General features: G+C 38.7%; 2 protein-coding genes across 4 annotated transcripts; one reads left to right on the top strand and one right to left on the bottom strand.

Moving 5' to 3' along the window:
* Positions 1-626: 626 nt before the first annotated feature.
* LOC110061720 (uncharacterized) lies at positions 627-8,491 on the bottom strand. The gene is made up of 7 exons (XM_089274281.1): positions 8,121-8,491; positions 7,339-7,990; positions 6,073-6,212; positions 3,555-3,758; positions 2,761-2,934; positions 2,235-2,296; positions 627-1,992 (listed from the first exon to the last, which is right to left on the bottom strand). Exons 2-6 carry the CDS (start codon positions 7,697-7,699, stop codon positions 2,255-2,257), a joined length of 921 nt encoding a protein of 306 aa, XP_089130407.1. The 5' UTR covers positions 7,700-7,990; positions 8,121-8,491; the 3' UTR covers positions 627-1,992; positions 2,235-2,254.
* Positions 8,492-9,202: 711 nt separating this feature from the next.
* On the top strand, positions 9,203-13,235 carry LOC149104028 (uncharacterized). 3 transcript variants are annotated; one of them, XM_089274275.1, is made up of 4 exons: positions 9,203-9,269; positions 9,764-9,893; positions 10,453-11,458; positions 12,171-13,235. In XM_089274275.1, the coding sequence occupies exons 2-4, from the start codon at positions 9,846-9,848 to the stop codon at positions 12,494-12,496; spliced, it is 1,380 nt and encodes a 459-aa protein (XP_089130401.1). In that variant the 5' UTR covers positions 9,203-9,269; positions 9,764-9,845; the 3' UTR covers positions 12,497-13,235. The 3 variants fall into 3 exon arrangements, with proteins under 3 accessions (XP_089130401.1, XP_089130399.1, XP_089130400.1); XM_089274273.1 differs by lacking the exon at positions 9,203-9,269 and adding an exon at positions 9,418-9,557; XM_089274274.1 differs by lacking the exon at positions 9,203-9,269 and adding an exon at positions 9,547-9,619.
* The last annotated feature ends 3,174 nt before the right edge of the window (positions 13,236-16,409 follow it).

Below are 16,409 nucleotides of genomic sequence, written 5' to 3'. Positions count from 1 at the left end.
AACATACTGTGTGTTTTAAGGTGTTTTATAAAACGCCCTTTTATACAAACCAGGAGTGATAACCTGTTAAGGTGGTTGAACACATTCAATTTTTATACGAGGCAGTGCACATTCGGATTACGAAAAAACCTTGCATGTTGCTGATACAGCGACTACTTGGTTTAATCTCTGCTAGTTCTAAATGTGCTATTTTACTTCTAAAAATAATACAGTGTGTTGCGTGTTGTAGTATTTTGATATTTTGTTAGAACCGACGGTATGTCAGAAAAAACCAGTAAGTCAAGATGCAAAAACCCAACCGTCGGGCAGGATTTTTTGTTCAACCTTTAGAGTCCAGTGAAATGCAACGTTTGCATAGTTAGTCGAACAACTGAAAGTGAATGCTATTGTGACGTCCTTGAAAATGCACCTTTTTCTTTAGAGCCAGTCGTTGTGTTCAGCCATCTTAACTTGACCCTAAATCCTTTACCGAGGCCTAACAAAACCTCATTCTGAGTTTTGGTAAAGCGAAGGATTTTTTAATTAGCCAAGTGTATATTTGAAATAAAGAAAAAAAAAAAAAACGACGAGAGATTGGTTCGTTTTGCGTTTCTGGAACGAGGAAAAGTGTGATTGAACGAAACGAGTTCTTGCGTAAGGTTTGCTCTGTGAGCCTTTAATGTTATCAGTCAAAATTACTTAGTTTTTATTCTAAAAAAACCTGGCACTAATCTAAGTAGGTGATTAAGAAATCATATTTTGTTAAGATTTGTTTTCCTAAATGAAATGAATCTGTTCGACTTGGTACCATGCAAGGCCAAATAAACAGTTACTTTTGTAATTGAACAAAGGGAAATAGACCTTACTACGGTTTTCGACGCCATCTTGACGGGTAGGCAAAGCAGTCAGAAATTACAGTGTTTGTATGGAAATCCGATGGCAAATAACTTTATCCAAATTTGAATTTTACACAATTGGTGAATCGCAACGTTAAAATACTAGGTAGAAGATTGTCTTCACCAAGTTTGAAGGATGTAGCTTGGCTAGAACACGCTTAGTTAATTTTTCTAATTTTCCATACATTTGTCTTTTTTTTTCGCACCGCCGCGTCTACCCAGCCATATGTACAGACAAATGAATGGAAAATTAGAAAAATTAACTGAGCGTCCTCTAGCCAAGCTACATCCTTCAAACTTGTTGAATAAAATCTTCCACCTAGTATTCTAACATTGCGGCTCACAAATTGTGTAAAATTCGTTTTGCAAAAAGTTTTTTGCCATCGGTTTCCCATAAAAACACTGTAATTTCTGACCGCTTTGCCTACCCGTCAAGATGGCGTCGAAAACCATGATAGGGTCTATTTGTACAACCACTACTGACAGTTACAGGTGTAGTGTCTATAGTGATAGATATCGTGCGACCGTAAAGGATAAGTAGTACCTAATTCCAATTATATAAAACTGGATCATTGGATAATGCCATTCGAGAGTTTTCACTGACTTGGCTATCATGGGTTATGAGCCATTACAACATGCTCTACAAATATGGTAAGCGTATGCGTGATTTTTTGGGGCGTTGTTAGTTTTATTTTGGTTCAGTTTTCTCTATTTTGGGGGCGTTTTTAATAATTAAAACAATTATTCCACTCGCGCTTGTTGGATTTGAGATGATTATATCTACCATCTCATATCCAACGTGGATAGTTGTTAATTGGCGAGCGTTATCTAGGCATGGCGTTCCAAGAGTAAAGCTTGAAAACGAGCATGTACATACGAATTCTATCGCAACTTCAGTAGTTGGTGGAGATTTATAAACAAACAAGCAAACAACGATAATCAACGGTGTATAGTTTTTAACACTTCATTAAATCAAAACCACAATGAAAACAACTGCAGTGTAAGAACACTACAACAGTAGACCCATGTAAAGACCCATAGGCTATCGCACGGAACCACCATGAAGTTTCTTCCTCGTCATGTCCTTCCTTTCTGATGCTCTTGCATTTCTGATCATCTAAGAAGAAAGAAACGTAGTTATTTGAGTGATAAAAAAATGATTGTAAAACTGCCGTCTAGTTCATGGGGTATTGCGAAAAGTTTTGAGATACGGTTTTTAACATTCGTTCATAGCCACAATGTTCAGGTTAAGGTGAAAATTGTCGATTTAATTATTGTGATACTGATCTCACAGACATTTTAAAAGAACAGAACTGAACCTTTTTGTCGCCAATGTCACAAGCTCCCTTTGTTACTTACCAAAGGAAAACTCGGGTTCGTCACTCTTTCAAAGATGAGTGATAATGATTCTGTCCACAAGGCTGAAAGAAGAGAAAGAAGGAAAACTGTTTAATTTAACCGAGAGGAGAAGGTCCCCTTGCACTGCGTTTTCGTAAAACACGGTCATCGCGTCATGATTTGTGGAGTGCCGTATTTTCAAGATATGGCACATAATGTCGTGGCTTTCTTTCACTGCATATACCGTTAATGAGGGACGATTTGACGTTTTCTGTTGGTCATAAGCAAATCTAAGCTATTTGATTGCCTCGCTTTGTTGCTTTTAATATACTTTTTAACCTTTCCAATAATTCAACGGGAAGTCGAAGCTGGGCTACTGAAAGTAATTTTAAAGATTGAAGGCCGCAGTTAAGACTTTGCCAAACTGAGAATTGGGGTTCCACTTTTTGGAAGTAGATTCAAATAGATGAATATTTCTTCATCCACAGTGGTAGTAAAATAAAAATGCCACACATTTGCAATCATTAGGAGACAATTCACGTATTACCCAAATTGGCAGAAGAAAAGTCAGAACTGTGTCTCCATACTGCAGCATGATCCTTAGGTGATCTTCGCATAGTTGTTCAACCTCACCCTGAGACTCCACATGTACTTCTGCTTTAGCTCCTGGTTGCTCCGTCCACCGCTGACTTAATGATGTTATCTGAGGCACAGTAAATATCTGGATAGTAGAGAAAAGTATGATCAGTTTAACTTTTGAAAATTTTTAACCAGTTTTAAATAATTTTTCTTCTGAGTACCTGCAAGGTCCAATTTATTTATTTCAGTGATGGTAACGTGTCACTTATGACGTCATCGTTGGATTTTTTTTTTTCAATATATTAATAAATAGTAAAGCAAGGATGCTAACACTGTAAAGAGCGAGGTATGACAGAAGTTATAACTTAAAACGTTTGGTGGAACAAGTTAAGTTGGACCATGGTTACCATAGAAAACCCTTTAAAAGAAGGTTGCAATAGCATCGCTAAGACGCGTGACCAGAAAATAGAATGCCCACTTGCTAGTCAATAAATTTTTGGAAAGGTCACCAAGTTTTGGATTACTTTTACTGAAAATTAGAAAACGTACAAATGAGTGTGACAGGCTTACTAGCTGTGGTAACACAAGCAACTCTCGAGTCACACTTATAGGTTGCTGATGCAGTTGTCACATTTAATGTTGTTTCAACTATACTATACAAACCTCCTCCCCTTAAATTTTAACTGCTTTAAAGTACTTTTGTCATGAACTTATTCTGAACTTATTGTAAAGGTTGAACACAGCGATGTACATAGCACTCACTTTTTCAGCTATGCTTGAGTCCTTTATCCTGAAGTTTCTTTGCAGTTGGTTCACCAACTGGAACCTAATTGTGACTTGATCTTGTATAAATCCAGTGTGGAAATATCGAGTACTTGTTTGTAGACCCATGCGTTCAACACAAAATGGCACTAACTTCGTGCCTGGCTGCTCTTCCATCTTGCTAACCAATACACACACTTCCCTCTAGTAAAAAGAGAAGAAAGTAACACATTGACAACTTAATGGCTCACATTATAAGCCAAAAGGTGGCATAGCATGTAGTTTTTGTTATCATGACAAAGTTACAGGAGAGTAAAATTATTTTTGAAACAAAGATGACTGAACATTTTACTGTATGGAGATACAGTCGAACCTCCGGTTGCGACCACCTCTCGCAAGCGACCAGTTTTCCAAAATACCAAAAGTTTCTAAGTCAAATCACTATATTTGGAACCTCTTGTAAGCAACCACCACTTAACAGATAATAGAGCAGAAATAGGATAATAAGGTGTTGTAACATTATCGCATTCCTGGGTAGTACAAGAGACGGATATTCTCAACGGGAAGTACCGCATTTTTCTCGAAATTGACTTTTCACAGGAATAAAACATTTAAAACATGGGGTAAGTCTCTTCAGTTACCCTATGCTAATGAGGCAAAATTTTGACCCTATATGGTCTAAGCTCTCGTAAGCGAACACGTCCCTTAAGCGACCACATAGGCTTGACATTTTGGCTGGTCGCTTACGAGAGGTTTAACTGTACTTTTAATTTGATAAGGCCGTAAGTAGTGGTATGAACAGCCATAAACTTGATGTCTTAAACAGCACAATAACCGCCTTAGTCCTTTCACACTTTAGAGTTACTCTATGTCAGAGTTTCTACCAGTTGATCAATTTGTTCAATGTATTTTACTTAAGGTGGCTCAAAACAGTTTCCAGTACTTTCCAAGGCGTAGATTTTGATGGATCATTATAACCAGTCGTTATCAATTGATGCTACAATCATGGTATCAAACAACGGTCCAATCATTGCTGAACATGTAGTTATCGTTTTCATGAGACAATAGGTCACCATAGCCATAGTATGACCTGTTAAAAACAATCATTGCTGAACATGTAGGTATCGTTTTCATGAGACAATAGGTTACCATAGCCATAGTATGACCTGCTAAAAACACCCTTAAATGTAGCTTTTAGTACTTATATTCCATAAACGGAATGGTAAACCCTTTTTTATTTTCGAATTTTGATAAGTAGAATAAGATCCAACTTTTGGCAAAGTTCAAAAAACATTCTGTACATGGGTTTCACAGCAACCTTAAATTTTCTTTATTAAGTCTTAGAAAGATCTGGAAAACGTTTTGAGCCACTTTAATGTTATTTGAATAAACTAATGTAATTTGTAAGCAAATTTACTGCAGTGGGAATTACGCACATTAAAGGTAATTTGCTAAAGATATTTTATGAGGACTCTGATGAATACAAATTAATCTGAAGAACAAGGCAAAAAGATTGTGCCTGTTTTAATAAAAAAAAATTATGACTGATAACTGTACCGGTGATGGCCAAATATTAAATTGTGGTATTTTGGCCTAAAGACGAAGAAAGGTAATGGTAATAACAAAATTACTGTAATGCGGTCAGTTTACATGTATGTGTAATTTGTTACATGGGGTTTCCTCATAAAGTAAAATATACATTAATTAAAATACATTAAATAATTCAAATTGCATTTATTTTATCAGAAGTTTCATTAATTCAACTTACAGTTAATAATAAATGGTTTCTACTTAATTTATTTCATTCACATTGTAAAAACAGAATTAAAACTGTCAATTTGGAAATATTTGTACAAAATTGTAGGTTCCTAATAAAAGCAAACGTTCACAAACTAAAGAGGGAATACTTTTGTCAATTTATGGCTACTTTGAATAGGGCATTTTGAGATTGCTTAATCATAAGGACTTTGTGCTCATTTGACAGAATGTTTCCAATTTGGTTTCCATAAAATATTAAATAACTTAAGTGAAATCTTCAATTTTTTGAAGATAAACTGAAAATGTGAATATACACTTTTCAAAGGTTATTTATTTTCAAATAAACAGAAATCGATAAAGTCCAGTCCATTTCCCTCAAGGGGAAAGAGATGTACTGCTAGGTAATTTGAATATTAAAATGAGTTTACAGGAGCAGTATGCGGTCTTAGAAGTAGCACAGTACCCACCCAAGAAGCCACCACAAAAAGGTGGTAACTCAGCCTCTGAAAACGCCAGCTGAACGTTTTTTTGGCACATGCCATGAGGACCATGCCTCGAAACTATAGAAAATTGGAAATACCATACTTGTCATATTAGTACTACTTTAGAATTAACTTGGTTGACTGAAATTCACTTAGTTGTCTTTTATGTTTGTTCAGCATTGGCAGCGTGCTAGGATGACTCATGTGTCATTGAAAAATGCAGGCATTTCAGAGATATATTCGCATGAAATAGTGCAATATATTAGAGATCATTTTACCTCACTGAAATCCTGCGAGGCCAGAAAATGTACTGAAACACTCTTTTCATTCCTCGGTACGGATGGGAAGCGTCTTTCCAAGACAAATAATTTTGTCTGGATACCTGGTGATAGTATTTGCAGTGAAAAGGGCGAGTCATCTGGGTAAAACAAATGTAAACGCATTGTAAGATATACTGATAAATTAGAATTGAAAACCTGCTACACAGTATATATGTATTTCCTCAGTCCTTATTTTTTTTCTTAAGAACAAATAAATCGTTAAACTGCCTCGAGCACGACAGGTAGTGTAGAAGACTATTCAGCGCTGAATTTGACATTCATATTTGTAAGCACTCGGTTCAAGTAGTAATCAATGGCTCCAGCATCAGAAAAGGTATTAACGTTACGGATTCAGTCATTCCAAGCACTTCCTTGAAACGTTTGATTAATGTTTACACGACATTTTACGAGGATAAAGATTTTAAATTACTGTTTTTTAGGCAGTCTGCATGGCTGCCTTTATTATTGCATTAAAAGAGTCAAATGCTGCAGTCAATAGTTTTTTAGACCGCCATATTTACTTTTGGTGCGTGAGAGAGAGCACTCAAACCTGTCCCAAACGGAGCATTTTATGATCTTTATGCTCGGAGAATCTCACATAAACAATGAACACTGAACAATCACTTCAAGGTTTTGGTATGAAAGCTGAAAAGTCAGAGGTGCTAAGTTGTTTTTCCTCTTGTTATTTTGAGAATAACATATTTTAAACATGATCAAGGAAAGAGTCTGTCGAGAGCTCAATGAGCTTGGCTCCTACAGGAGAGTGGTTACGGCCTTTTAATGTTTCTACTTTGCCTAGGTAGAAAACAGAAGTTTCATGCAATCTTCCATACCAGTATAATCGTGATTCTTGATTCTAAGGTGCCATTTGTATTCTCAATTTAAAGTATGTATAAAACGGCCGACGATATTCGAAACAAACTGCCTACCCCACGAAATTCTCGGAATGGATTTGCACAAGCCTCGCAATGAATTAATTTCAAGGTCGCTTAGACGGTCTTTTCTCGTAACAAAGTTTAAGTAACACACACATCATAAAATGCAAACTCTAACCGCCATTGCAGCCGAACTGCCTTCAAACTAAAATAGCGGTCAACCGCATCGATTTTTTGCAGCATGCAGTTTTCGATGCTGGCATGTCGTTGCTTTCCTCTGTGTGCTTTAACTACAGCATAAAAGTTACAATTGTCGTATTCTTGAAACACTAGTGAATATGATACGTACTGTGTACAGGAGTTCGTCTGAACTGCCCTCCATGTCGACCCGTGACCAGAAGCCTGCTTTCTGAGGGATTGATTTCTTCAATAGAAACATTGTCTTCGAATGCTGCGCGAGTACAGGCCACACCATTACCAAGTATGTGGAGCAGCTCACTGACAGAGCCTGACTCCGCAAGCATCATATCGCTTCTGTGCTCATTTTCGTGGGCCCCGTCGTCGATCCGAACTTGTATAGAACCATTCGTTTGTGTAATGGCTGCTTTGTCGCCCTCCAGTTGGAGACTACCTTTCTCTCCCTCGCTCTGCATTAGAATCTCCGCTGGTTGGGTTGGGGAGCTTTGTGTGACTGACTTCACAAGCATCATGCCACTCTGCTAATGATTTTGATTATCTTTGTCGTGGATCTGACCTTCTTGGAAAGCGTCATTCGCTTGTCGAATTACAACAGTTGTGTTAGAACTTCCCAACTCCTCTTCGCTAAAGGGAATCTCTTGACGCTCAACTGGCGGCACTAGTTGGTATGCCGGATTAGGTTGCATTTGGCTAGAAGGTTGTGTCGATTCTTCATCGAGCGTTTGTAAAGGTTGCCGTTGGATTTCTTCAGTGTCTGGCCCTTGAAAGTATGCTCGATTGCTTCTGTTCCCTTCCTCTTCGTCCTTCAAAATAGCAGGAGAGTAAATTACCAGAATGTTATCACATGTCGCGCCAAAACTATTGCACTAAAAACTAGGTAAACTTTGTCACCCTATAATCGAAATACTCAGTTGTAATGAGTTATTTGAGTACCGTATTCGCAGTATCAAAGCCATCCATTTTGCCTTGAACTTCGTAACCCTTACAGTATGAATCGAAATCCAGTATGATAATTATTTATTGATATCAGCTGTCACATAAAGGTCCACTGATTGGATAAAGCAAGCTAAACAGTCTGTCAGTCATGCTCGACAGGACTGTGGCTGTGCACGTGCACGAAAATAGTTTAATATTTTTTTATACATTTATACTTCATTTTTACAGTAATCTTTCTAGTATTGTTGTTATTACAATTTAACTGATTTAATTCATAATTTACTACCTCTTAGTATAGCTCCTGTTGATTTAGGAGTTGTTTTTTGTTTAAAGATTTGATTAAAGATGGCCAATACCTACACACTTCAATTTCGACCTTTTAATGAATCTTCTATCTTGTAACTCAAACCATCATATCTTTATTAGGCATTTATTCAGTAATGTCCATGGTATTCTAGGTATTTCATCGTGTAGAAAGAGTTTTCAATTGAGTGTCATAAAACCAAAACCAGGGTAATCACTCTGGCCAATCACAAAGAACACGGACAATACAGTGAACCAATGGAAACTTCAAGTAAATACATGTACCTTGGAAAACGTGCGCGAACAAGTCTCGATTGGTTTTGGTTTTACTTCTACTTCTGATTGGATGAAAGAGTGGCGCGAGTCTTTTTTAGCCAATCGTGTAGCGTAGTTATGTAAAGCCAATTACTTCTCTACACTCAAGCGAAAACCACTCTAAAAGTCTAATGCTTTCATTTGTTGCTATTTGTTAGATTTCTTCCTTCCGTTAAGGAATCGTGTGCGATGTTTTAATACTCATCCGGCGCCTTCATGTTGTGCTTCAAACATTCTTTTTTCCTTGTACTGTCATTGTAATGCCTCTAATACCTTTTTTTGCTGGAAGACATGTCATTCAGTATGTATTTAGGTCAACAGTTCAGCCATACTACAGCGTGACACATGGAAAAATGTACAGTTATTTGATTGATGGTATATTTGTTCTTCTTTCCTGCTTTCCTGCTTGGCTGATCTCTAACAGACGTCAGTACCAGTGCAACGAAGCATTTGGTAGGTTACATGGAGTCTAGGTCGTGGTGAGGACGGACGCTGTTGGCGGCGGAAGGGAATAGAGGCAATGATTAGGTAGTTGTATGCAAGAAAAAATAAGTCAGCCTTTTTCGGGCTATTCGTTCCTTTATTGCCAGTCGCATGGCCGCGATTCCCTAAATCTGCTGAGTGTTTGATCGCGTTTAACGTTGTGCAACTTCTCTTCCCACGCTCACGGAAAAGACGATGAGTCATGATGACGAGATTGTCTGGGGAATTCACCCAGTTGATCTGGTTTCAACCAGTTTCTAATTTCCACCGTCAGCACTATTTAAACTGAGGTTCGTAATATTCTCACTGGGCAAAGTAAAATCGACTTATTTGGTGAGTACTTCATTGTTATTTACGAAGTAGTCATGACTTATTCATTACGATCAAACGAGCAGGTAAATTAGGTGTCAAATTAATCGTAATTTTAAATCCGTTACATGTCGCGTCGATTAGAATACGATTATTAGTGTACACGATATTAATTGTTAATATTACCATCTGGTCGTGTTCTAAGTTGAAACATCTAATTATTCTTGCAGTAGCCGTTTTACTTCGGAGCAAGATATTCAAAGCTAACTTACCAGAACAAAGCGTGTTGAACTGAGGAAGACTGAATCCCCGATGTGTTACTTCAGAATCGTAACGAGAACAGTTTTTATGGCAGCCCTGGTAAGTTTGCTAAGTTTGATGTCAGTTTGCCGGGCTTATTCGGTGATAGGCTATTGATGAATGGCTGTTTCGGCAGTGTTATGTTTTATTAGGGTCGCATAGCCTCATAATAATAACATATTCCATCGATCGATAAGATATCAATTATGTCATGCCAACAATATCAAGACAGCGTCGCTTATCGTGACAAGGCCACAGGTCGAGTATTTTACTAATTCAACTCCAGCCACACGTGTTGACACGCGTTCCACCAATTTCCTGTTCAGTTTTATTTGCCCAATTGCAATTGATCATTATAAAACCGTAGAAATGTGAATTGTTTTTTATGTTATTTCGTATTTTGTCTACTAGTGAAGAGTCAAGAAGAATTCGTTTATTTATGATTTTGTGGGACGTCGGCCTTTGACACTGAGTTATTTTGTCACATTTTGTTTATTAGTTGAAACAATTACTTTATAAATAAATGAAAAAAAAAAAAAAAAAAAAAAAACACAGAAAAAAGCCATACTATCACGATCAATTTAACGTTTAGATTCAGAAACTTTTCATTGTTTCATAGCTCCAAGCTCAAACCAGCTGCTGCTCTGGATGCAAAGATGACAAAGTCACCTGGCGAAGCAATAATGCAGCAAAGAATGACACGTGCTTGGCTTGTATCGACTGCCCAGATGGAATGGAACCCTCGATTCCTTGCGGAACGGTTGCCAAATATGGAACACATTTACACTGTGTGGCATGTAAAGAGGGAACTTTTTCTGATACTTACGATAAAGGACAATGCAAGCCATGCACCGTGTGTTTAACCGGGCGCATGGTCGCACGGAACTGCTCTGCCACCAAGAACACGCAATGTGGCTCTTGTAGCTATGGGTATTACGAGAGTGAGGTCGTCTTTGATTGTTTGCCGTGTTCTGTTTGTTGTTGGGACGGAAGAGATCAATTCGAGAGTCAATGCAAAACCCAGGGTCTACCAAGACACCGCCACTGCAAACCCAGACACGAACGTGGCTGCCAAGCATCTTGGACAAGCGTTGTGAAAGCGACCTCAGGCGCGATAACTGTGCTACCAAATCAAGGAGCCATGGAGCAAGACAGGGACAATACCACCAGGACAACAACAACAACAACAACAACAACAACTGACGAAAAAGCAGCATCACTTTCACCCACAACAGAAGAACGTTTCATTAGCACTAAGACCAGAGATCAAAACAAGAGTTCCCGCACTCTCTCAACTACTTCAACTGAGCTGCAAAAACGGACTGCTCCAGCCACATACTCTGATGGCAAAAGCAGTTTAGCTGTAAGAAAGAGCAAAGGATCTTTGTTAGACAGTAGCGGCACAAACAAGAATCGAGTCATTAAGGCTGTGAGTGTGAGCATCGCCATTTTAATAATGATTGTACTCGTAGCCAAGAGGAAGAAACTTGCGGCCTACCTCAAGTGGGCGAGGTGTCATCCCACTTGTGGGTGTAGATCTAGCGACGCTGAACTCGGGGGAGCCACCGAAAGCTCAGTGCTAGATGACATCAGAGGACAACCTGTGAGTGTCGTGCCTAAGGGAGGTGAGCAGGAATATATACCTTGCTTGTACTTCGCCATTTAATCTGATCATCAAATGCACGAATGTATCAATACTTTTGAGCCATAGTCACGATAGTACTCGTATATATATCGGTAGCTGGCAAAACATGCTGATGTTGCTAATGGGGGCAGGCCATGCCACGGAGCACCATTGTTGCAGTACCTAGTGTTTTTTTTTTTCAGTCAGAACAAGCAAGGGGGAGGTTGCCATACGGGCCTCTCGACTTTTTTCTTTTTCTTTACAAATTTCTTCTGTAAAGCTGAAACTTTCAACTTAGTGTCTCTTTCATACCTGTTTTTTTTTTTTTTTTGCGTTATTTGATGGTGTCACAGCAACCACATTTTGACATGCAGGCTGATCTAACTTTCGTCTTTTTGGTAGAATTCTCTCTTTTCCCAGTTGCCTGGACTGATAATATTGCGGAATCAGTAGTTCTTGTCATATTATTACTCGGCTAAAGAGGGGAGAGGCTTCCTACCATCGCTACTTGATATTGGGAGCGAGGGTGGGAATTTGATTATACCAGTTACTCTACCCCGTTTCGTTTTTCGTAATGCACCAAGCGCATTGACCAATTTCCATATCGCAAACCGAAACATGTATTATGCATAGTTCAACGTGGAATATTTACGAGCAAATGACGAATGTCATTTATGGTAAACAGCTCTTTAGTATTTATTTTCTTTTGCCAGTTCTTATTCCCATGAAAGAGCTCAAGTTCCTCTCTCTCGACACCTATGACAGAGTGTGGAAACGATTGGACAAAAAGCCAGAAGGAGCTAAGAAGGGTGACTTCCAGCATGTGGCTGCAGAGTTCATGTATACACAGGAAGACATTTGGGAATTGGAGAAGGAACTTAAAACTTCCGGATCAGGAAGTCCTTCAAGACAGCTATTGGACGGCCTCGAGACTAGGCGGCCTGACCTCACTGTCTTAGAGTTTGTAAAAGTGCTGCAAAAACCGAAAATTCAGAGGGACGATATCGTTAAATTGCTAAATGATTATGTTTATAGATAGTCAATCGTCAATGGCAAGAATAATAACGTTTTCGATACTCAGCCAATGCAAGCTAGAGAAGACTTCAGGACAGTTCAAGCTCACGTCTGGGATGCCCTTTGCTGTGTCACACTATCTCCTGTCACGCTATTCTACAATGGAGGGTGAAGGGGATGACGGCTGTCAACTTATGTTTGCTAAAAAAAGGTTCAGTTTTTAAAGAAACTGCTGAGAAAGTATATCACAAAAAAAACGCTTGTTTTACTCAAAGATAATCTCAATGCGACTGACTTAAAATTTTCTCGTCGCAAAGTATTGAACTGAGCAAGAAAGACAAAAACCTAATATTCTAGATTTCTGGATTTGCAATGAACAGATGAAAAATGTGAGAGTTAAATTAATGTAGATAAGCTATGATGTTTAAATTTTCAGTTACAAAATGTTATACTGTTGTCCTACTTATTGTTTATCCCGCAGTGCTTTCTTCTTCATAGTTTCTAGATTAAGCTACCTGTGTGTAATGCTTTATTTCCTTTTGTTTCCAAGAATGTTATATATCATTTTTTAAAGTAGCATTGTACTTGAAGCAATGTGCGGTTGTTCAGTTAAATTAGATAAAAAAAGAAAGACACACTTGGCAAATTTAAGCATTGTATACTTTTACATTCACTGAATATTATACTGAACAATACAAGACAAATCATAGTGTCTGCACTTGCCAGAACAATTAGTTGAATAAAGTTCACTAAGCTTTTCGAAATTTTTGTATATCTATATCTGGTTCAAATAGTGAGAACCAGCGAAATTCATGTATATTTTGTAGAGGCTCTAGTTCTTCACAACGCTCGCAAAAAGAGAAACTTAGATCAACAAATCTCAGAAAAAAAAATTGTCAGTCTTAAATAACATGCAAATGTACTACCTTTGAACGCTTTGATTTGAGATCTTCGGATTTTATAAGAGAAAAAACACCAAGCTATGTTCGTGTTTGTCCTCTGTGTATTTGAAAATCGTACTCGGTAAAGTTTCACTTGCAACAGTTGATCAGTAAGAGTATGCTCTGCGTCCTGCTGGTCAATCCAGGTCTAAACATAACGCCAGATTTTTTGTGACAATGCGTTTACAATAATGGACCAGCCCCCCCAGGGGGTACTTCCATATATAAGCTATGTGGGCATGTGCCGCTGTGAAGGGTATGGTTTTCAGGCAGTTTAGTCTGGGATAGGGTGTAGGAACCAGAAAGTTTTCGTCTAGAATGAGATTTAATTTACCGAAATCAAATAATTTAGTCTATGACAAGGTTCTTTACTGGGGGTTTCAGTAATACAAATTGAAGCTCAAACGTGACATTGCAAGCCGAAGATAATGGTTTAGTTAACATATGTTGTACCACCATAATGATAAAGTTTCTGCATGGAAAATAGTTAGTCTTGGATAAGATGGGAGTTTTTGGTGCCTAGTCTAAAAAAATCAGGGTGATCATGATCTTGTATTGGGTAATGGTTTCAGTGTCCCAGCGGAACACGTCACACTCCTACCCAAAGATGAGAAAACGTCCCCCTTACTATACCGGGACGAACATCGAGCTCAGGGTCTCATTTCCTCCCGCCCCCTGGAGTAGAAGAGAGACCCTGGGAACGACGTCGCCAAGATATCGCATAACGCACACACTTTCGATACCTGCGAAATACCTTTGCGAAGATCCTTTCTGTGTGGAACCTTGTCACTGAGTCCTTCTAGTTCCCTCCCTAGCCTGGTCCTGTCAAATGAATGTGTTCGCTTGATTCGCTTTATTTACCGATCTTTATAGCTTTTCACCCGAAAAAAGGTCCTAAAACCACTGCTTTTCACTGTCAGTTTCAAAACATATTTAACAGGGGGGAAAAGTTATGAAGACTGACAAACGTCTTTTGTTCTTTACTTTTGCTCACTTTCCTGGGCCACAATTAGCCTGCGACACAAACATTCGTCATCGCCGGTAAACTATATCGAGGCTTTTCTTGGCACGTGCGTCTGACTAGACTGTACTGCAAGATATTTTTGGCTTTGACCTCGCAGAAACATAATAGGAGTTTCTTCTGTCTAGCTAAGGAACTAACAATAGAAACGTTTCTGTTACGTAATTCATGTGTATTGTAATAGGGAAAAGAAAAGATTGCATGGTCATGGAGCCTCTGCGGCTTTGAATTTTGCAGGGCCGCATAAACCATTTTCCTCTATTAACTACGTTCAAACCGACATGGCTGTTTCCATGTCTGCATTGGATTTCTTTGCAAAAAACAAGATAGACCAGCTATTACTAAGTTGTACATGCAACAGAGGGATATTTTTCGGAATAGCACATGTCACTCATGTCATCTCATCTCCCCGGGGGGGGGGGGGGTGTGGACTCGTATATGAAAGGGGCGGGGATGCTCGTAGGAAATTTGAGTTAAACCCCTAAAGCAGACCGATCTGGGCGTTGCCCAAGCTTTTTTTGACCCCTAAAAGAGACAAGGTTAAAGCACAGACAAATGAAAAATGCAGTGATTAAAGGACGAACTCTTGAAATTCGGTATTTGAGCAAAAATCAAATAACAAGCTTGTGAATATTTTTAGCCGTGTTCAAATAATCGTTTTGTGTCAGCCGCCGAGTTTCGCATTATACTCTTGTAAAACAATGGACAATGACATTTTGCTATAGTCTTCTTTAGGTATTGATGTTATACAAAAAACTTTGATTATATGAATCGAGTAAATAAAACGAATAAAAATATACATATTTTAAAATATAAATTTTTATATTTCTTCGCGTGCAACCCTAAACGAGACCTTCACGGCTAAATATAGTGCCGTTTTGTCCAGAACACCTTAAGTGAGACCAAAATCTGAAATTTACACCCCTAAGCGAGACGACGAGCATCCCGGTTTTTTGTTTTCTTTGTTTTCATTCTCGATGAGGCTTTCCCGATTCTATTGATACAGAGACCACAGGAAATCTTTAACTATCACGGAAAATATCCTTCACGGCACAAATTACGAAAGAAAATTTTGGTGAAGCGGCCTCCGCTTCTAAGAAATTTTTCTTGCGGGACGAAGCGCGTAATCCCGAACGCGCAAGATAGCTCTATCTTGCCTGCTCGGGTAGCCAATCACAGCGCAGGATTTGTTCACCTGGCCTGTAGCTGTCCAAACAGCGTTTGTTATTGGCTGACGAAACAATACATAAATGATCTAAACAATGCCCCTATCTCTGTCATCTCTTGAAACAATAGAAGTTACATTTATTCCAAAATGGCGGCCAATTTATTATTCTTTTGTTTGCATGTTAATCAGCTCTCTTTGCCTCATTTTCACTTCAAAATTCTTTTGTATTTTGTTCATGTTGACGAGGCAAAGAGGGCTAATTACCATGTAAACAAAAGAATAATAAACTGGCTGCCATTTTGGAATAAGGTGTATACAGGTCAGGAGGTCGAGGGTATAATGAGCCGAATTATAGCCTCGCTGAGTGGACGACGAAACAGCTAAACAATAAACGACGACAAACCGATGTGTTACTCGAGGGTACTCGTAAAACGACGAGTCGAAGAGTCCAGCCGACGAATGGAACTTTCAAGATGACGAGACGAACTCACAAAGCGATGAGTCGATAGTCGAACTGGCAATTCGACGAGTTGAACTCGGAAAACAACGACTTTACCAGAAGTATCGGTGTGCGGAAACGATGAAACGCCATAACGAAACGGCGAGTCGAACATTTTGTCCACAATCTACCTTCATAGTTTAGAGCCATTTAGGCGAGTTATACTTTCTCCAAACCGCCTCCAGGAACACAGAGACGTCAACGAACGCAATGCAAACATGAGGTAAGCCACTTTTATTAAAATTATTTTCTACACGTAGCATTTAGAACTACTTTGAAGCCTCCTCATACACTTTGTCTTATCACGGC

Source organism: Orbicella faveolata, unplaced genomic scaffold (assembly GCF_042242905.1).
Source record: "Orbicella faveolata isolate gen_17 unplaced genomic scaffold, um_ofav_v1 contig_35, whole genome shotgun sequence".
In the NCBI taxonomy this organism is placed as follows: Eukaryota; Metazoa; Cnidaria; class Anthozoa; order Scleractinia; family Merulinidae; genus Orbicella; species Orbicella faveolata.
The sequence above is the reverse complement of the archived record's forward strand: the minus strand, read 5'-3'. Positions and strand labels throughout refer to the sequence as shown.

Bases quoted from the DNA above. Each gene is read 5' to 3' on its own strand.
- LOC110061720 (XM_089274281.1), bottom strand. From the start codon at position 7,699: ATGATGCTTGTGAAGTCAGTCACACAAAGCTCCCCAACCCAACCAGCG. The intron at 6,213-7,338 runs GTACGTATCATA...TGTTTTACCCAG, and splicing joins CAGACGAACTCCTGTACACA to ATGACTCGCCCTTTTCACTG. The intron at 2,935-3,554 runs GTGAGTGCTATG...TCTACTATCCAG, and splicing joins ACTCAAGCATAGCTGAAAAA to ATATTTACTGTGCCTCAGAT.
- LOC149104028 (XM_089274275.1), top strand. From the start codon at position 9,846: ATGTGTTACTTCAGAATCGTAACGAGAACAGTTTTTATGGCAGCCCTG. The intron at 9,894-10,452 runs GTAAGTTTGCTA...ATTGTTTCATAG, and splicing joins CAGTTTTTATGGCAGCCCTG to CTCCAAGCTCAAACCAGCTG. The intron at 11,459-12,170 runs GTGAGCAGGAAT...TTCTTTTGCCAG, and splicing joins GAGTGTCGTGCCTAAGGGAG to TTCTTATTCCCATGAAAGAG.